We start from the raw sequence: 21,351 nt of genomic DNA, 5'->3' as shown, positions 1-21,351 counted from the left end.
CATATGTAGCATTCACAAATTTGTTTACTGGACTCTAGTGATTCTAGAACTAGTGAGTCATGTTTAAAAACTGGATTGAAGGTCGGTTCTGCATAAAGACGTCACATGAAAAAAAGCACATATCATGAAAGAAATATCGAAAAATTATGCAATCACAGTCATGATGATACAAACATATAGCATGTCAAATAGGAACAGATTAATAAATAAAACTTCTCGACTATATGAGAAAAAGATTTAAATGCATTGCCATCACAAGTTTCCATAGTCAACTGTGTCAGTAAAATCTTGTCCTGAAGAGGGCACCATAAGTCAATTAATAATAATAATAATAATAATAATAAAAACAATAATAATATTTTTAAAATATGATATATTATACTGTTATATATGGGAAGAACTTGACTCAATGTGTAATACTGTCGGCGAGACGTCTATAAACTAAAACTATTATAACACACTGCTGTTCAGACGGGTTTTCTGAACCGGTTCATTTAAAAGATCCGACTCAAAAGAACGATACGCACAAGCTTGAGTGTGTATATTTTTATTTTATTTGTTTGATTATTTTGTTTATTTATGTATTTATTTATGTATTTATTTATTTATTTATTTATTTATTGTTGTTGTTGTTGTTGTTTATTTATTTAATTTAATTTTTTTTTTTTTTTTTGGAAAAACAGCGTCTAATATAAGTCCCTTTTGAACGAACACTGTTGTCATTTACACCAATTAATTTTAGTACATTGATGTAATGACCATGCAAGTGTTGTGTCTTAACTTTCTTAATACATCTTGCACGGTTGCACCCTCTACAATTAATTGTTTTGGGGAAAAGTTAGACATCTTAACTTTACACAAATCAAAGTACTGAAACAGGAATTGTTGTAAATAAGTTGACTAGCACGTCCTGAAGCCAATAAGAGGCGAGTACAATAACCCATGCCCAGTCTGGGATGGGCTACTTTGCTGCGTCTTAACGTGGATGAGAAGCGTGAGAGGAGAGAGTCTGTAGACTGATTACAACATGAACTAAAACTCATGGCTTAAACTCTGAACGCTAGAGTCAGCAAGGGATATCCCGAAGGAAACCATGCACACTAGATATGGAGCTCTTTGGGATACTATGGAATTCTCTCGGGTTTGGCTTATTCTCATAATCGAAACCCTGGTGTTGGTATGCGGTCAAAAGGGTAAGATTGCGCTTACTTTCTACTATGAAGTACTGTTAAGGTAGCAATACTGTATAATGTATAAGATGATGGAAGGTAACAAATACTTATGTGCACCATATAAATAATAGATATATACACATATACATACATTATATATATATATATATATATATATATATATATATATATATATATATATATATATACACACACACACACACAGACGCGTGTGCATAAATACAAACACACACGTATATATATAAATTTATCAATTAAAAAAATCACTTATCACTTATTATCGATAGATAGATAGATAGATAGATAGATAGATAGATAGATAGATAGATAGATAGATAGATAGAATGAAATGGGATTTATCCTAAAATGTTAAACAAATCAAAACTATCTTATATTTTAAATTCTTTGAAGTAACAACCCTTTTTTCTTAGTTTTTGAATTTTTTTTAAATTGGAACTAACTTTAACCGGGATGCTAATTTCTGAGGAATTCCCTGGGCACTTGTTAGCTGTTTTTCCTGCACTCTCTGATCAGCTCACCTTAAAGTATTTTAACTTTAATTTATCATTATTTTCACTTGACTGCATTCTCTAAAAATTATTTTTAGAAATATAGACAAAGTACAAAGTGTTTATAGCCATGTTTGCACTTATAAGACCACCAGCACATCAGCAGGCAGACTACTGGACTGAATGATATCCTCCTGTTTTGCCTGTGTTTAGAGAGTGAGTTATAAAGAATGAATTTGTTTATGGTATTTCTCAATATGTGTGGGGGTCAGCATGAATCACTGCAGCCAGATTCACAGACTGTGATGACCATGGAAAATGTTTTCCAGTCAAACGTCCACCCCCAGGACTCTACGTGTACAATACCAGATTAGCCAGAGGGGAAGCTGACTGTTTTTTGGGACGTTATTGTATTAGAATGGAAGCTGACATGTTTTTGAGATGATGCTATATCGTATTGTTTCTAATCTTTAGAAGATCTACAGGGTGTCCAGGATTTGTCAGATTATAAAAGAACAGGAAAAAACAGCTTGTCCCCAAATATTTTTGAGTTTACAGTTGTAATTTGATTGACGTAGAGGAATTGTGATGTGACAATCTAAACAGCCGAACATCCTGTCTGCCATGGGCTCAGGCCTGCAGGGACGTGCCTGCAAATCCCCTGGACAAGAAAATAAAATTACACACTGCCTGATAGTGTAGCACTGATGATGGATTGGTGTCCATAGTCTCAGTGCATTCATAGTAGCTCAGCTGTAAGGAATGTTATATTCTGTGTCAGCAAGTGTCTTAATTATACCCAGCATCCTCATACGCGGCATGTTTTAAACACCTAACTGTGAACTCAACTTGCAGACATCGCACAGATGTCATCACAGTGTCTGCCTGCTGTTAAATAATGTGTAAAGTTTGCCTCAGGCTGTGCTTCATGAGGAGTTCATTGTGAATTTTATGATGTGGTTACAAATGAAACTGGCCTTGTTAAGCTGTAGCCAACCATTGAGTCTAATTTCTAAACATGCACCAGCACCAGCACATTATTGTTTCCATACAGGTTTTTCTAAACACTCACCCTGCCTGCCATTGGTCAAAAAAAAAAAAAAAAACATAGCCACGCCCCAAAACCACATAATTGGTGGAGCCAGTGTTGCTAGGCTGGACAGGTCTAGATCAAACAAAACATCTATGTTTTTATAGCACCACAAAGCCACAGTATTTACGCTTTTCAGGGCAAGTTAACCTATAAAAATAAGGCATATAGAGTTGTTTTGGAAAAACTACACACTTTTTTAAATATTAAAACATCTCTTTTTCATGATTTATAGGTGGAAACCATGTTGTTGTCCATATTTCAAATGTCTCTTACTATTGTATTTCTTCATTTTGTATTAACATTGTTTGTATGTCCTGCTAAAAAAAAGCCCTTTGGGGATATTTCAAATTGATTTAATAATTCAAACAATTTGATTTTCATCTCAACAAATATTCAATCATTATTTTATCTCCAAACTTTATTACCTTTATTAAACCAAACAGATTATGCACATGATTACCAACACACTCGTGGCTATAACTATTTGGCCTTTTGGCAAATTTTGATGAATTCATACAAAGTGATTTGTACAATCTGTTTATGCCTCACTGTTTTGGAGAGGGGTTTTGTTTTTGTTTTTTCTAAAAATTGTGTTTCCATACAAATCACATTGTAAAAGTTCAAATGAAATCACTACCTAATAAAATACTTACAATTTCAAATAAAATTGGGTTGAGGAAACGATTATTTGCAATAAACGCCACCAGCTTCACCCACAAACCTTAGCTGGGTTTAAATACTGACTGAAATATATAAAGACTTTTGTAGATAAAATCGCCCTCACCCAGATCAAACATTCAACTCTTTGACCACCACACTGAGTCATGCAGTGAATTGTTTGAACATTGCCAGTTAACAGCCTGACCACAAAATTGTGTTTGTTTTCCTACGCAATGATTAAGATAGCTCATAGCAACAAGAGGTTCAGTAGATTTAGAGATAAATTGTGTCTAAAGCAGAAAGAAGGGGACCACAGAAGCTTTAAACCCAAATGATTCAGAGCTGACTGAGAAATTAGGAATGAGAGACGGACGATGGACTCAGAGCGATCTAGTTCGTCACACAGGGACCAAGAGACTCAAAAACGATAAATTTGGCCATTCATAATGACTCTGGGTTTTAGTGGAACTCCAAACTAGTTGCCAATCATTTTGTTGTGGCGATTATGTCATGTTTATGAACTTGGTAGAGCATGTCTGTGGAAGCTACCGTATAAAACACAACATTACCATCACCTAAACCCTACTGCAATTACGGCTTTAATTAACACCAGTTATGGAAAGCCCCTCAAGTGTGACTAATACTGACAAAGTTGGCAAGCCCCCTTACCACACAAGCTTTTGCAATCCACTCTTCAATACTCAGGCAACGACCTGCCAATACCCACAATGCTCCCATGGGCTAGAAACATGCCAACAGAGAAACTAGTTAGCACATTTGATGATTAATGGAAGTTAAATGAGAGATAAAATGTCTGGTTTAATTATATGTGGAAACAGACCACAAAATTAGAACTTCAACCTGAAGATAAAATCCCTTTTTAACTCCTTTCACATCAATAACAATGTGATCTTCCCTTTTTCTCTTTAGGCAGTGGGTGTGGATACACAGTCCTCAGTCCCACCAGTGGCACACTGACCTCTCTGAACTTCCCAGGAACCTACCCAAACCACACCCAGTGTGAGTGGGCCCTAAGGGTACCGAAGGGCCAGACGCTGCTCTTGACCTTTGGGGACTTTGACTTGGAGAGAAGCCATGACTGCATATCTAGCTCTCTTACTATCACAGACACCAGTGGAGCCACTAGAGTGGGTATGACCCTCTTCACACAGACGTTATGGAATGACAGACTAGCCCAGTGTTATGAATGCACACAGCACAAAAAAAGTGTTCCTTCAGGATTACTTCTCTCATCTGCTATGGAATAAATTTCATATAAATACGATTTATATGAAATTTATAGTTATAGATAAAAAAAATTAAATGAAAGAATATAATGAAATATATCAATTAAACCATTAAATAATCCATTCAGGATTTACTTTCTAATATGATATGGATATCATATACAGTACATTAAATATTTTAAATGATAAAAATTAGAACAGAATTAAAGATTTTACATAACATTATTAAATATACATTAAATAACTTATATAAAATACCCATCTAGGATTTACTTTCTCGTATGCTATGGTATATCATGTGAATTATATGAAATACTTAAAATGATTTATTAAAAATAAATAGTAGAACTAAATATAATTTAATATAGTAATATACTTACATATAAGTTAAATATTTGATATTTAATACTTTTCCAGGATTTATGGATACCATATTTAAAATTATATTTAAAAATTATTTTTATAATATTTTAAATAATATAATTAAATATAATAATATAATTAAATACAAATTAAACAACTGTTATTTAATACCTGTCAAGGATTTACTTTATCATATGCTATGGATATCATATTTAAAATTATGTATAAAATTACACATTAAATAATAAAATTAAATATAATAATATAATTAAATATGGTTGAATATGATGATATAATTATATAGAAATTAAACAACTGATATTAAATATGCATCTAGGTTTCACTTTCTTATATGCTACAGCTATCATATAAATTATATAACATTTTTAAAATAATTTTAAAAAAAAATTAATATTGAATCATTTAATATTTCATAAATAATTTAATCAAATAAAATTTAATCGAATAATATAATTGAATCTTAATTACAGTATGTCATTTATTTTAAATACCAGTCTTAAGGCAACGCAACAACCAGAATTGTAATTCCTTTTCCTCAATTTATTGAAGTTGGACAGACTGATTTGACTGCTGTTGATTCTGAGTGGTAAGAAATCCTTCCTTGAATCAGGCCTGACACATGCCTTCTTAACCCCAAAAGACACAAAATTAGTTTCAAACCTACTTACATTACAGATATTTACAGCCACATTTAACTCTAACTTTATAGCCACCTCATTTACAGTATGTTGTTGTTGTATATACTGAGAAATTCCAGAGATCCAACCTCACGCTGCTCTTTAGATCCCCAGTCACGTGACCACAGCATGACTGCAGCTTGCATGCTGCATTCCACTCTGCTGCAGCATGACGGTTGTGTGGTCACATAAGTGTGCAGGAACAGCCTTTTATGGCAGTGAAGGTGTGCAGGGTTGTGTGTTGAATCTAAAAATGCATTAAATCTATTGTGCTTGTTTATATCATGTGATCTGTGCTTCCCAGGTCCTCTGTGTGGGCAGCTGTCCACCACAAACAGGAATATATCTGTGAGTACTAATGAAGTCACGGTGCGTTTCATCTCCGGCACTCACCGTTCAGGACGGGGCTTCGTCATGTCCTATTCAACCAATCAGCACTCAGGTAACAGCTAATGTCCGGCACACTTCCCATTCCTTTCCATGCACCTATAAACAGTAGACCAAAAAGGAATCCACAAATCCATCAACAAAATAAGAGCTTATGGCATGTGGCCCCATGGATCTTCTTGCTCTGAGCGAGTTGTATATGATCAGAGTAAACACACCAGGGACTGTTTGTTCTTGAAATGTACAGCTTACTCAGTAAACAGCACTTCAGCTGACTCTGAGAGTGGGAGCAGTTCCCATCCTAATCTCAATTACTGTTTATTCTCGTTTCCAACATCACATGTGAACCGCCCTACCGGAGGTCATGCACAGAACGTTAAATAAACATCCTTACATGTGTCAAAGTAGATTACAGTAAAGTAACGTCTTTAAAGGTCAATCTTTAAGCATTACTGTATATTAGGTATAATCAGGGTTATTATCATTAACTATTTTTTTAAATTGTTAATTGAAATAAGATAAATAAATGATAAATATTAGGTAAAAAAAAGTTGACGTATTAAAATTACTAACTGAAAAACTAAAACTAAAGCAAAAACAATATTTAAACAAACAAAAAATAATAAAAAAAATTAAATCAAATCAAATTCAAAATCTGAATAAAAACTTTAATAGGATATAAATAATAAATACATTAACACTGTAGTTATATTATATTTTTATGGTGGAACCAAGGTCCAGTACGTAGGTTAAACTACAGAGGGCCTTAATGGGTTGGCCCTGGATGTAGAGATTTTTAAAATGTGTGTTAGGGTGACCGACTGGAATGCAGCTCTCCTCCTTGGCTGGGTTTCAGAGTGTTTGCTTTGTAAGCAGGGCAGCAGACTGCCGCTCCTGGCCTGAATAAGGAGAGGCCCCTGTGCTTGGGCACACACTGAAGTAGATGGAATGCTGTATGTTCACTCCTCCTGCATTGACAAGCACAGCATGTCAGCTTAACCATCACCTGACCACACCGTAGAAGCCACTCACGGCAGTTCCTGACTGGCTAACATGCATAATTTAAGAAGAATTCTTCTTAAATTAAGTTTTTAACTACCATAAGGCAAATCTTCTCTTGGCTTTGTATGCAAAAATACAATAATTAATTGAAATATGTAATAATTAATTGAAGAATTTATGGAATATATATACAGTACCAAATATATATAGTACATTTTGGATACACCTGTTACTTTTTTTAAATTTATATGTAAATTTAAATTGTATATGTAATTTTTCCATATTTGTATATACTAAAACGTTTTAATAGTAAAAGTCATCAGAACTAAAATAAGACAAATACATTAAGATAATTAATATAGTAAGTTATTTTGATTTAAATTATATATATATATAAATAAATATATGTGACCCTGGTCTTAAGTGTCAATTTTTTCGATATTGAGGTTCATACATCATCTGAAAGCTGGATAAATAAGCTTTCCGTTGATGTATGGTTTGTTAGGATCGGACAATATTTCGCCGAGATACAACTATTTGAAAATCTGGAATCTGAGGGTGCAAAAAAATCAAAATATTGAGAAAATCGCCTTTAAAGTTGTCAAGATGAAGTTCTTAGCAATGCATATTACTAATCTAAGTGAAGTTTTTATATATTTATGGTAAGAAATTTACAAAATATCTTCATGGAACATGATCTTTACTTAATATCCTAATGATTTTTTGCATAATAAAAAAATCGATAATTTTGACCCATACAATGTATTTTTGGCTATTGTTACAAATATACCCCAGCGACTTAAGACTGGTTTTGTGGTCCAGGGTCACATATACATAAATATATGTGTGTGTGTATATATATATATATATATATGTAGCTCAAAATATTGAGCAAGTGAGAATTTTAATGTTTAAAAAAAACTTAATTATTGATTAAACTGTGTTATTGTGAAATTTTATTACAATTTAAAAGAACTGTTTTTTATGTATTTTAAAATGTAATTTCTTTGTGTGATGGAAAAGCTGGATTTTCAGCAGCTATTACTCCAGTCTTCAGTGTCACATGATCCTTCAGAAATCATTCTAATATGCTGATTTGGTGCTCAAGAAACATTTCTTATTATTATCAATGTTGAAAACAGTTGTGCTGCTTAATATTTTGGTGGAAACCATTTCTGAACATGTAAAAGCCTTAACTGTCAATTTTGATCAATGTAATGCATCCTCGTTAAATAAAAGTATTTCTTTTTAAAAATATATCTTACTCACAATTCTATAAGCATGTAGTGAACTAAAAGTTAAAAGCTTTAACTTTCTGGAAAATGTCCCTTGAGGTCAATGTTCTGTCAAAAGTTCTCACTTTGCTCCAGAGTTGACAGGAGTGGTTCATATGTTCCTTCCTTTCCTGTGTATCAAGTTGTTTATGTAAAGTCCAATTCCTAGACAGCTGTGCTATGTACCAAATGTTGACCTTCTTCCTGTGATTATACACTGATGCATTAGTTTCGTAAGACACAGTTACGTCAAGTCAGTTTGGGAAGTGTAGACGACACGAAGCCAGTGTATAAGCACATTTTCTGGACTGTAACTGCGCCATTCATGTCCATGCTATTTCTATCCCATAGAGCTCATTTCATGTCTGCATCGAGGGACACATTTCTCCTCTCAACTGATTAGGTAAGAAGAAATCTTCAACAATGACCTGACATTAAAGCAAAATAACACAATTTTTCTTTACTCTGAATCTTGTAGGATACATGTTTATGTTTAATATCTGAATCCTGGACTCACTTGTGTTCCAGTGCATTCTGTCCTGCAGGCTGCAAAGGTGTCACAGGAGAAATCTGGGGCTGGCATGAACAAGGATATCGGGATGTAAGCTGGGATATTATCTGTGCGCTATAGTGGGATTACTAGTCATGGCATTGAATTTACTACCATATATGGATGTTTGTAAAAGCTTACAACAGGCACTTTTGATAAAAGGAGTGTTTAACTTTGAATGACGTAACATTTTAATGTGCGCGTTTATGTTTGTTTTCTAGACCTCTGTATTATGCAAAGCTGCGATCCATGCGGGCGTAATTTCAGACAGTTTGGGAGGCATGATCAACGTCTCTTTGCAGAGGGGCATTACCTTGTATGAGTCAAGCTTCGCTAATGGAGTACTGTCAAAAACGTGAGTGTGTGGCATGTTGTGCAAGTTGCTCACACTTTAGTTTGGGGACCAATTCTCACTAATAACTATTAACTACAACTTTTGCCTCAATTAACTTCTAATTTGCTGCTTTATTTGCTCATTTTAGGTATGGTATAAGATTAAGGGATCTAAAATAAGGTCATGCAAAATCAGGCATTAATATGTGCTTCATAAGTAAGTACTAATAAACAGCCAATATGCTAGTACTATGCATGCTACTAGCAAGTAACTAGTTAATAGTGAGAATTGGTCAAAAGCAAAGGTTTTAATTTACTGAAAACTATTTTTAAACTATACAGTTATTGATGTAATTGTAGAAATGTGTTATTCGCGGTCAGCCATGATTAATTTATTCAATGAGTTAAAACGTCCAATAATAGGAGTGCCACAAAGAAGCTGGTCATGTGATTTCACCATGCTTGCCTCCATGAGAAAAACTGCTCCATGAAAAATAAATAAATAAAACTGCTTTTATACCAATTATATTTATATACCAATGTAATATTAATTTATAATATTAATAAATATAATATAATTTATAATAATTATTTATTATATATTTCTTAATATTACATGTACATAGTAAGATTTAAAATGATTTATATATATATATATATATATATAATATCTTTTCTTTTTTACAGTGGCTCCTTGTCAGATAAACGTCTTGTCTTCCACAGAGGTAATAACTTATTTCCCTGTAGTTATTCCTATAGATATTTAAATTCATTGATAATTTAATCTAGACTTGAATTATGGCTTTGCACTGGGTTAATTTATTTGTAATATTATTTTTTAAACTGCAAATGCCTAATGCCAGGATTGAGTCTGCGTGTCAGTGTTAAGGAATAAATTACAGTTTATTTAACACAGTTACTACATGATACTCACACCTTAAACGTGCTGTTAGTGCCTATTTGTAATTATACATTGCTAGAAGGTAAACACTAACTACTGAAAACTAGCAATTACAATGTTTATCTGAGGTGTGAGAAAGTATCATTTTTACTTGTTTGAGCAAGTTCTGTTCTCTTTCATGCGCAGAGTGTGACAGGGAGCTGACGGCGGTGGCCTATAACACTTCTTCAGTGTGGGAGGAGGTGAACAGATTAGGTCAGAGGGTCTCCTGGTCTCCGGGACGTGAGGGATCTCAGTGGGCTGCGAGCTCTGGGGATCAGCAACCGTGGATGGAGATTGAGCTGTGGAACAGGAGTAGTGTCACAGGTCAGAGGTCAACCACTAATAATCATTGTGCAAACCTCTGCTGAGATGTTACAGCAATAGTAAATGTTACAGAAGCACAATAAGAAAAAAAATCTAACGTTTAGATCTGCTTTCAGGCATTATAACAAAGGGTACGCCACATTACTACATTGAATCTTACACCCTCATGTTCAGCAAAGACCGCAAGAACTGGAAAGTATACAAAGCAACATCGAGCAAAGACAAGAAGGTACGTAATGCTGCATCAGTAAAAATTTCAACATGATTACAGTGTTAAAAGATTTACATAGGATAGGCAAATGAATAAACAGTGCAAATGGACACAGGAACAGACCCTAATTTTATATACATTACTAGGTATTTATTTTAGAATATAAATAACTCTGCCCTGCATCATATTAGCTGAATGAGTTCCATCGTATGTCTTACTAATTTTGGGGTGCCTGTTTTGCTCTAGCATGTCACACTTGCTCACAAAATATGTGCATTTTGTAGCATTTGACATTTTACTTATTTTGATAAGTGCATTAAAGTTTATTCATATATATATAATTTGAAATTCATCATTCTTATTTTGTGAAAAATAAAACTGATTTTTTTTAAACTCATCAAATTAGGTAATATTAGGCCTTTTTGCAAATCATCAGATTTTTTTCAGTTTGCAATGTTTTATTTTCATATTAACTTTTTTCTTTTTTTTTTTTTTAAGTTGTTTGAGGCCCATTCTGATGGTCATGTGACAGTACTCAACAGTCTGATTCCTCCAGTAGTTGCACGCTACCTCCTCGTGAAACCCCAGACGTGGCATATCAGGGCCTCTGCACAGGTTCAAGTGCTGGGCTGCCCTTCTACCCCCCTCAGACCCCGTTCCCACGGAGATGGTGAGGGTCTGCCCCAGAATCTCTTTCAAGTTCCCTTATGCCACATAAATTTCAGTTTCAACAATTTTATAGTACATATTGACACTAAAAGACCATTGTAGTGGTCAAATTCCAAGCGCACTGTGGTAAATCTTGCAAGAGTTAATTGAATTCAAGTCTTTTAAACCTGTGATGAATTCTCTCCATCAGAATTGAATTTTGGGAAAGCAGCTGTCACAGAGACTGTGCCTCTAGACACGCTGCCCACTGAGAGTCCCATCATCACAAGAAGCTCAGGTGAGGTGAATTTTGTAAGTTAATTGCTAATATGATTGCTAAAAATGTTTAAACTCGTAGTGGATTTGTTTCTAAAGGCTAAATCTTTTATTATTATTTCATACAGGCCCCAGTCAAGCAGTGATATTAGTGGCAGGCATGGTTTTAGGAGCCGCTCTATGTTTCGGTTGCCTTCTAGCTGGGCTTATTTGGTGGAGAAGGTAACACACTAATTTTTCCTTTAAAGAATGACTTAATTATTTTTTTATTATTAAAAAAGGAAACCAAAAAGAGCAGAGATGTAACTGTAACAAGTCCTGATACAGGTACTGAGTAACCTTTATGAATTTTACATCAGAATATTTCCAAAAAATTTGACATCACAGTAATTAATTTATTTTACTGGACTCGAAAATAAAGCAACATATTTGAATGGTTCTAAAAATAGCTAAGTTTTCATTAAGATAAATCAAAGGGAGGGATTATTTTCTATACCATCAGAGTTGAGTAGATTATTTAGAAATTGTAATCCGTTACCGATTCCAAATTACATGACAAAAATTGTAGTTAGAAATGTAATCCATTACATTACATGTTTTAGGTAATATAATCAGATTACTTTTAGATTACTTTTGACCTTGTTTTTCACATTGATTTCAATAGGATAATCTTGTACCATATTGATGTAAAAATACAAAGAGTAAGAAAATATATTTCATTTGTTGTTATTAACAACATGAAGTGCATTAAACATTATATTACATCAAGGTTTCCCAAACTGGGTTTGTGAAGGAACTGGGTTTATGAGTTTAATGAAAAGCTATTAATCAATTAAATCATGAACAAATAATTTTATAACGAATCAAAATAAAATACTTGCTGAAAAAATGAAATATTTTATTTGTTTACCTATACGTCATGTGACTATATCCAGTGTCAGAGAACCATGAACATGCAAATGTGATACTTCTTTATTTATTTACAAAAAAGTTGGTGAATTTGTGAAAATGTGCATTTTAATGTATTTGAAAGAACAACATACAATAATAATTTATTTGAATTTAAATCAATTATTGCTATTGTGTAAATAATATGTAATCATGTAACCCATAAAAAAGTAACTGTAGTGATTGTGAGTATTTTAAAATGTAATTGAATCAAATTACAATTACTTAATTTTTGGGATCCAATTATGTAATCGATAGCTTTGTATACCATAAATATGACTGGTCAATAATTCAGGTGAGGTGTTTAAATGCTGTGAATTGTAATATTTTTTATATATATATCTAAAACACAAAATATGCACAAGCTGGAAATGTATGATTCTGTTCCATAACTATTCTATAAGAAAATGTTGTGGAAGTTGTTATATTAAATGTTATTTTACCTTAATATGTGGTTTGCAAAAAATATATATATATTTTTTTTAAATCAATATCATTACATTTTAATTAAATATTGTATAATTTGTTATGCCCTATTGTATTAATGCTATACTCAATAATTGGACATATCTTTTTTTCATTATTTAAAATCATTACTCAATTCATATCATTAATCATTACTAAAATCAATCATTTCATCGTTTCATTAATTTTTTAAATGTAAACAATTGTATAATATTGTTAGTTATATTAATGTTATATCCCCATGTTACATTTGGTTACATTAAAATTTATTATATTATATACATTTTTAAATAAAATAAAAAATGATATAGAAAATATAATTGTTTATTATGTCCACGCTTTTGCTTTTGGAGTGTAATATTCTTGACAGGGTTTGTGATATTTACCTGTGTTTTTATTTCAGAAAAAGAAATGCACAAATAAAGAAATACTGCGTTGACCAAGGTAACCTTTTGCACTGTCTCTCTAGTACAATTTTTCGTGTGCCCCATGTGTTGATGGTATTTCCTGACTGACTTTCATTGTCTCTGCTTAAGGCTGTCAGGGTTTCCACGGGAAGAAGCTTCCATGCACAAACCCAGAGCTTGTATCTTACCCTCTGGTTCGGAACATCCACGATGCTCTTCCCAACCCTCCTCTCAATGGTGAGACATCCACAAGGCTTTTCAACCCAGTATAGCAATGAATACCGAAATTCATGAAGGAATGTTTCAAACGACAAACGAGACAAGGCAGTGTTTGTCGAGAGGACGCCGCTGGGTACAACAGTTCTCAGAATCAGATCAACAGTCCTCAGACATCGCAGTAATATATAGCAGTGAATAAGGGTTAATGTGGCTCAAACAGCAGGACGGAAACAGAGAGAAAGCCAAGTAGTCATTCTGACCCCTTTGTTCGTTCGCCCCACTCTGTGTGCTTTTGCTCAGCTGAGCTGCCAGTGCAACTCAGAAGAGACATGACAAGCAAACGGTTTTCATTCTGAGCTCATTCCTCCCCAACAGTTGCTCAGTGGCAGCATAAGCATGTCTTTCTTTCGTTGGTGGTGCTTCCCTGAAAGGCTTCTTTAATTGGAGCCCAAATTAGAGACATTCAAGCCAGAAGAACACCCTCCCCTCCATCCACTGGCCAACAGACCCTTCAGTAAGGGGTTCTGGGACGAGGAGGACAGAGGGTCAGTGGTCAGGACAATCAGAGTCCTTTCTAAAGTCATTTCAATTAAAACAGTTTCGCCCTCTTAGCATTCCTGCTGAGTGAGTGAAGGACTGAGAGAAGGAGAGAGGGGGAAACGTGGGGCCCCTTTCAAAGCCCAGAACTACTGTTGGACGCAGTGCAGTGGGTGAGCAGTGGGATCATGTGGGAATGCAATAATGCCTAATATGAGTTGGCCAAGAGAAAAGACAGTTCTCTGGGGATGAAGTCCAATCTAAGGGAGGGTTTATTCACTATAACATGAATCTGATTGGTCTATAATTGAGATGTTTAATTTGCCATTTAATCTTATATTTTTACACATGCAGGTGCATCTCAATGAATTATAATGTCGTGGAAAAGTTCATTTATTTCAGTAATTCAACTCAAATTGTGAAACTTGTGTATTCAATAAATTCAATGCACACAGACTGAAGTAGTTTAAGTCTTTGGTTCTTTTAATTGTGATGATTTTGGCTCACATTTAACAAAAACCTATCAATTCACTATCTCAACAAATTAGAATACTTCATAAGACCAATAAAAAAAACATTTTTAGTGAATTGTTGGCCTTCTGGAATGTATGTTAATTTACTGTATATGTACTCAATACTTGGTAGGGACTCCTTTTGCTTTAATTACTGCCTCAATTCGGCGTGGCATGGAGGTGATCAGTTTGTGGCACTGCTGAGGTGGTATGGAAGCCCAGGATTCTTTGACAGTGGCCTTCAGCTCATCTGCATTTTTTGGTCTCTTGTTTCTCATTTTCCTCTTGACAATACCCCATATATTCTCTATGGGGTTCAGGTCTGGTGAGTTTGCTGGCCAGTCAAGCACACCAACACCATGGTCATTTAACCAGCTTTTGGTGCTTTTGGCAGTGTGGGCAGGTGCCAAATCCTGCTGAAAAATAAAACCAGCATCTTTAAAAAGCTGGTCAGCAGAAGGAAGCATGAAGTGCTCCAAAGTTTCTTGGTAAACGGGTGCAATGACTTTGGTTTTCAATAAACACAATGTAACAACACCAGCAGATGACATTGCACCCCAAATCATCACAGACTGTGGAAACTTAACACTGGACTTCAAGCAACTTGGGCTTTGAGCTTCTCCACCCTTCCTCCAGACTCTAGGACCTTGGTTTCCAAATGAAATACAAAACTTGCTCTCATCTGAAAAGAGGACTTTGGACCACTGGGCAACAGTCCAGTTCTTCTCCTTAGCCCAGGTAAGACGCCTCTGACGTTGTCTGTGGTTCAGGAGTGGCTTAACAAGAGGAATACGACAACTGTAGCCAAATTCCTTGACACGTCTGTGTGTGGTGGCTCTTGATGCCTTGACCCCAGCCTCAGTCCATTCCTTGTGAAGTTCACCCAAATTCTTGAATCGATTTTGCTTGACAATCCTCATAAGGCTGCGGTTCTCTCGGTTGGTTGTGCATCTTTTTCTTCCACACTTTTTCCTTCCACTCAACTTTCTGTTAACATGCTTGGATACAGCACTCTGTGAACAGCCAGCTTCTTTGGCAATGAATGTTTGTGGCTTACCCTCCTTGTGAAGGGTGTCAATGATTGTCTTCTGGACAACTGTCAGATCAGCAGTCTTCCCCATGAGTGTGTAGACCAGTGAACCAAACTGAGAGACCATTTTGAAGGCTCAGGAAACCTTTGCAGGTGTTTTGAGTTGATTAGCTGATTGGCTTGTCACCATATTCTAATTTGTTGAGAGTGAATTGGTGGGGTTTTGTTAAATGTGAGCCAAAATCACAACAATTAAAAGAACCAAAGACTTAAACTACTTCAGTCTGTGTGCATTGAATTTATTTAATACACGAGTTTCACAATTGGAGTTGAATTACTGAAATAAATGAGCTTTTCCACGACATTCTAATTTATTGAGATGCAGCTGTATGTAAAACATTAAATATACAAAAGTTGGACATTTCTGATTCTATTTAATTACTTTTTGTAATGAAAGAAAATGTTATGTTGTTACAATGAATGTTATTTTTCCTCAGAGGTTTGCAGAAATTTTATTTCATAATATTTTGTTTATATTTTGATTAAAATCAAATAATAATAATAATTATTATTAAATAAATATTTTATCAATATCAAATATATATATATATATATATATATATTTGATATTGATAAAATATTTATAATAATAATAATTATTATTATTATTATTTGATTTTAATCAAAATATAAACAAAATATTATAAAATAAAATGATTTTTATATATATATTTGTTAATAAGTATTAATGCAGTGTTTTTAATATTTCATTTGAAATATTAAATTTTTACTTTAAAAAAAGTTAGTTGTCATTGTCTTCATATTAAAATAAATTAAAATAACAAAATACATATGAATATAAATATAAATACATATTTATATCAATATAATTACATTTTAAGTAAATAAAATTGTATGTTATTTGTTTTGTTATTAAAGTGATAATTGGAAATGATTTTTAATATTTCATTATTCATTTTTAAATTAAAATCGTATGTTAGTTATTATCTTGTAGAACTGGGTGTCTCAAAATGAAATTTAATTTAATATAAATAAAAATCCCTAAAAATAAAAAAGGTGTACAATAAAAATACTCAATGTGCAGGGCTGTGTACAAAAAAAAATTAACCATTAAATGTTTTATTCGTTCAAATTTGAAGGAAAAAAAAGTGTATATATAATAAATTCACTTAAAACAATTTAGGTTGTACATGTCCAGATCACAAAAAAAGGTAACTTGGGAATGCCTGTATTAGTTTTCATATTTCTATAACATTTCTCCATTGTTCCCAGATTATGCTGAGCCTGATGTAGTAGCAGGTGGGCAGATGATGGGACTCACATTCCGACCCCCAACAGAAGAGGGCTACACCATCCCCTTCTCCCTCAACCACTACGACACCCCTGGACAGCTTCCCGAATACGCCGACCCCCTGCCACCCGAACCAGAATATGCAACACCTTTCAGTGAAATGTCCACAGACTCAACACTGGACAGCCGACAGAATCTACCTGTGTGTCGATCCACACAGGCTGCAAGAGCAGAGCTGAGCCAACAACAATATGACTGCCCTGCACACAGAGTGATCTCAAACGGGTACTGTACTCCAGTCTCACATGGTACCAGCCAACATAAGGCTAGTGTGATCTACTTTGAGCCCCAGACAGTAGAACCACTATTGCATACCTACCATGAACCACTTTGAGCCAACATGGCATCTCCTACTGAAGCCAATTTGTGACATTTGTGCTGTTATACTGCCGTTTATAATGTAACCTAATGATTTATGCTGTGTTAGACAGCATCAGGAATCAGCATGTAAGAAGTGCTTTTATAAGGAAAGCTGTACTGTTCAGATGACCACTGAACCTATATGTGCATATTTTTATTTAATATAAATGTGGGTGTATTGTATATCTGTAACTAATCAGAATATACTCCAAGAGGATTTGTGTTTGTGTGATTTGAAACCACTAAAGTATTCAAAGACATTTTACATTTTTTATAGTTATATATATAATAAATTTGACATTTTTCATACCAAATCACAAGTGTTGATACAACACCCCTCTGTTGTTTTGCGTATTATAAATCTAATTTAGAATCATATAAAAAAAAAAAATCTCTCTCTGTCTACACACACACACAAAAGAAATGCAATCTTCAGATGTTTTTGAGAAATACTTCCTTTTATTGTGTAAACCCCACCTGCTGCATAAGCCCACTTCTGTTTCATATGAACTTGTAAAACAACACAAATCAAATCAACACTGGATCGTCCGATTCCTACCACATTCAAACAGGAAATCTTTCTTCAGAAACCAACAGGTACAGGTCTTAATTGTAAAACTTAAAGAATTGTGTATTTAACTCTGCATGCAATTGAAATGTAGCCATCTGAATATCAATTATAATTCAATAGGTTCTCTGATCAAATCTTTAGGGATCCTGGAGCAATGTCAGCTCTCGTGAATCGCACTAAGTGTACAGTGTACAGTTTTAAAATCATCATGATAGGTGACGGTAATGTGGGCAAGTCATGCATGCTGTATCGATACATAAATGGCTAGTTTCCAGAGAAAATAAACAGTACCATGGGAGCAGACTTCAGAAATCACATCCTAGAGGTGGAGCCAGGTGTGAGAGTACAGCTACAGATTTGGGATACGACCAGTAATGAAACGTTTTGGTAAGCACGGAGAATACACATCATCTGCATGTTCACCAAAATACTTTTAACCTGTACTTGTAAAGCCCAAAATAATCATTTGAATGAACTGACAAAATGTCAAAATCCGTTAACCATTAAAAAGGGCCACATTTTATACACGTATTAGCATATTTTATATATTGGTTGAGCACTTTTAAACGTAGGGATTTTTTATTTTGTTTTTTTACTTCCATATTTCTCCAAAAAAAATCATAATTTAATGCACACTGGTTGTTTAACCTCATGAACTTATGTTTTCAGGAAGCAGATTGTCCAGCTTCACATTCCTCATTCAGCTGGATGCCTGCTGGTGTTTGACCTGGGCAATCGTGAGTCTTTCAGAGTCATTGAGCGTCAGTACACAGAGGTGTGTAATAGAGTGAATCCATATACTGTCCTTTTTGTACTTGTGGGACACAAGTGTGACAGAAAAGAGCAGGAAGTGAATCAAGAGGAGGTGGAACAGTTTGCAAGTGAATTGGGAGCGCCGTACATCGAGGCCTCGGCTAGAACGGGTCACAATGTGGCAGAAGCTTTTGAGCTGTTGACCCGATGCATTTATAAGGGATATCTGAGTGGAGAGGTGCGTTTACATGAAAGCTGGGGCAAGATCCATGAAAACAAAACTAACAAGGATGAGTCAGTTGAAAACAGCAAATGCTGTGTTTCATAAAGTTGACATGAGACTGCATTAGGACATTTTTGGCCACTGATGGCCATTGTATTCTTAGAAAATAAAATATAATATGCAAGACATAAACCACTATAAATCACAAATATTTTATTATATTGAAGTAGATGTTGTCCCAGTGATACGTTTCTTTTAAATGGACTTGAATTTTGTTTTATAACTAATAAGTGTTGTATCTGCTGTGATTAAAAAAAATACTTTTTCATGCTTATGAAATAAACTTACGACATTTCCATACTTAATTTCACAGGTTGAATTCATTCAAGCACGTTGTGGTTACTTTGCATACTTGCTTAATTAGCATGTTTTGTTTATGGATTTAATTATAGATATAGATAGATAGCTTTTATTAAGCTTCAGCTACTATGATGAATATAGTATACTCCACTTATACCATGTTTAAACAGACTTATGCATTTGTTTAGCTCTTTTGAGAAAACTGGTTATCAAGTTTAGGGAAGGATGCCTTTTAGTACATTTAAGTCTGTTTGACTAACACAATAACACTAAATAAATTGTATTAGTGTGGTTTCAACTCCCTTCTCTGTAAATGAACATTGGACTTTTTCCCGCTTCTTTGTATATCCTCACCTTTGCTGACCTGATATGAATTACATCCATGCCAAGTGTCTGAAGTGAACAGTGTACAAAGGCCTATCATTTACTTTTTATGCTTCTGTATCTACAAAATCTGATAAAGCAATAAAACAGTGAGGATAGCACTACAATTAAACACATACTGGAGTTATAAAGTATCTGCAAACAAAGTGAAACATTCTATAATAATATGAAGGACAATGTAGAAAATGTCACGTGAAACCTGCTGATGTTGTCAGTCGTCTGTACAGCCTTTAATAACTTTTTTATTTTTATCTTTCTGTATCTAACACTTAAAAAAAAAAAACTGTAGCTCATAAAATTAAAAAAATTGCTTTCTAAGAAAAGTATGTTAACATACATGAATTTGGTGTTTTATCTGTTTTTTGAATTACGCAATGCACTATGTTGTGTTATGCCAAAGAAAGGAAATGTGACATATTTTGCATAAATGCATATTTATTCATTTTTTTATTAATTATTTTTTGTTGTTTATTATACATTTTTGTTTATTAAATATTTAACTCATTTAATTTTGCTTTTAGTTACTATAATGAATGTAGTAGTACTCAGCTTTTACCAAGTTTCAATACACTTCACAGATATTTCCATCAAAATAAGAGCAGAAAATACAAAAAGCCAGCAGATCCTAGCTGGTTGCGTTATCAATGACATAGGAAAAGATCGTACGTCCTCTAGTGGCCATCGAGAAAAATGCATGTCATTACAATCTGATTTTTAAGAAGGAAATGCTACAAAAAAAAATGCATAGTTTACATATTATTAGACATTTAAAGCAAGCTGTAAGTAGTCGTGAGAAAAACTTTTCACGTTTTAATGGTCATTCTACTTAAGACTGCCATAGTAATAATATATTACGAGTGCTCTTTAAACGTCTGCTTTTTTTTCTGTCAGTAAATAATGGACAGATTCCGCTTCAATGGATCCCCACCCTTGCTGTTCTGGTATGAATTTCTTTCATTTTAAGTGTCTGAACAGCGTTCATAGGCCTATCTCTTTTTATGCTTCCATATAGTATTACAATTAATGGTTCACTGGATTTAGAGAGTATCTGAAAACAAAGTGAAACACTCCATTTATAGCCCAAGCCTGCCTAAGTTGTCTCTGTGTCCTAAGGGAGTCTGTTCCATTGTTGTTCACCTCCTGTTTGGAAAGCCTCACAACTGTGGAAACGTTCTGTAGCAAACTAACCTGTAATGCACACTGGTGAGGAATAGTGGGCTTGATTTCATCATGACATTGGAAGTCTTCCAGTTATCTTCAGAGGTTATGACCTGGGTGGAAGCATTCTCATGGTTGGCCTATTGAGAAAGACCTAGCTGAAATGTTTTTCCTCATTACACGTGCTTTTATGTGATGCATGCCATGAGCTGGCCCCAACAGGAAATGCTGGGCTTGTTCTGATATGATCCTGCATGCTCATTCCCTCTGGTCTATGAAAAATTCCCAACTTTCTGCTGGTATTTATAAACTCCGCCCCTCGCATAAAGCCCGCCCAGTAA

General features: G+C 34.2%; 1 protein-coding gene, 1 long non-coding RNA gene and 1 pseudogene across 4 annotated transcripts; 2 read left to right on the top strand and 1 right to left on the bottom strand.

Annotated features, from left to right (window-relative positions):
* Positions 1-967: 967 nt before the first annotated feature.
* si:dkey-34d22.1 (discoidin, CUB and LCCL domain-containing protein 1) lies at positions 968-17,871 on the top strand. 2 transcript variants are annotated; one of them, XM_058746294.1, is made up of 15 exons: positions 968-1,193; positions 4,386-4,607; positions 6,068-6,205; positions 8,778-8,829; positions 8,955-9,027; positions 9,198-9,331; positions 9,997-10,034; positions 10,397-10,576; positions 10,693-10,805; positions 11,286-11,457; positions 11,647-11,733; positions 11,840-11,933; positions 13,528-13,568; positions 13,661-13,768; positions 17,123-17,871. In XM_058746294.1, the coding sequence occupies exons 1-15, from the start codon at positions 1,094-1,096 to the stop codon at positions 17,533-17,535; spliced, it is 1,965 nt and encodes a 654-aa protein (XP_058602277.1). In that variant the 5' UTR covers positions 968-1,093; the 3' UTR covers positions 17,536-17,871. The 2 variants fall into 2 exon arrangements, with proteins under 2 accessions (XP_058602277.1, XP_058602278.1); XM_058746295.1 differs by lacking the exons at positions 968-1,193; positions 4,386-4,607 and adding an exon at positions 5,716-5,987.
* Positions 6,216-21,293, bottom strand: LOC131521516 (uncharacterized). Of its 2 annotated transcripts, XR_009266308.1 has the most exons (4): positions 21,041-21,293; positions 10,362-10,551; positions 8,944-9,002; positions 6,216-7,118 (listed from the first exon to the last, which is right to left on the bottom strand). It is a non-coding gene; the product is annotated as an uncharacterized LOC131521516 (long non-coding RNA). The 2 variants fall into 2 exon arrangements; XR_009266309.1 differs by lacking the exon at positions 8,944-9,002 and having other exon boundaries at positions 21,041-21,291.
* On the top strand, positions 18,039-20,194 carry LOC131521514 (ras-related protein Rab-39B-like; annotated as a pseudogene).
* Positions 21,294-21,351: the final 58 nt, after the last annotated feature.

Source organism: Onychostoma macrolepis, chromosome 16 (assembly GCF_012432095.1).
Source record: "Onychostoma macrolepis isolate SWU-2019 chromosome 16, ASM1243209v1, whole genome shotgun sequence".
In the NCBI taxonomy this organism is placed as follows: domain Eukaryota; kingdom Metazoa; phylum Chordata; class Actinopteri; order Cypriniformes; family Cyprinidae; genus Onychostoma; species Onychostoma macrolepis.
The sequence above is the reverse complement of the archived record's forward strand: the minus strand, read 5'-3'. Positions and strand labels throughout refer to the sequence as shown.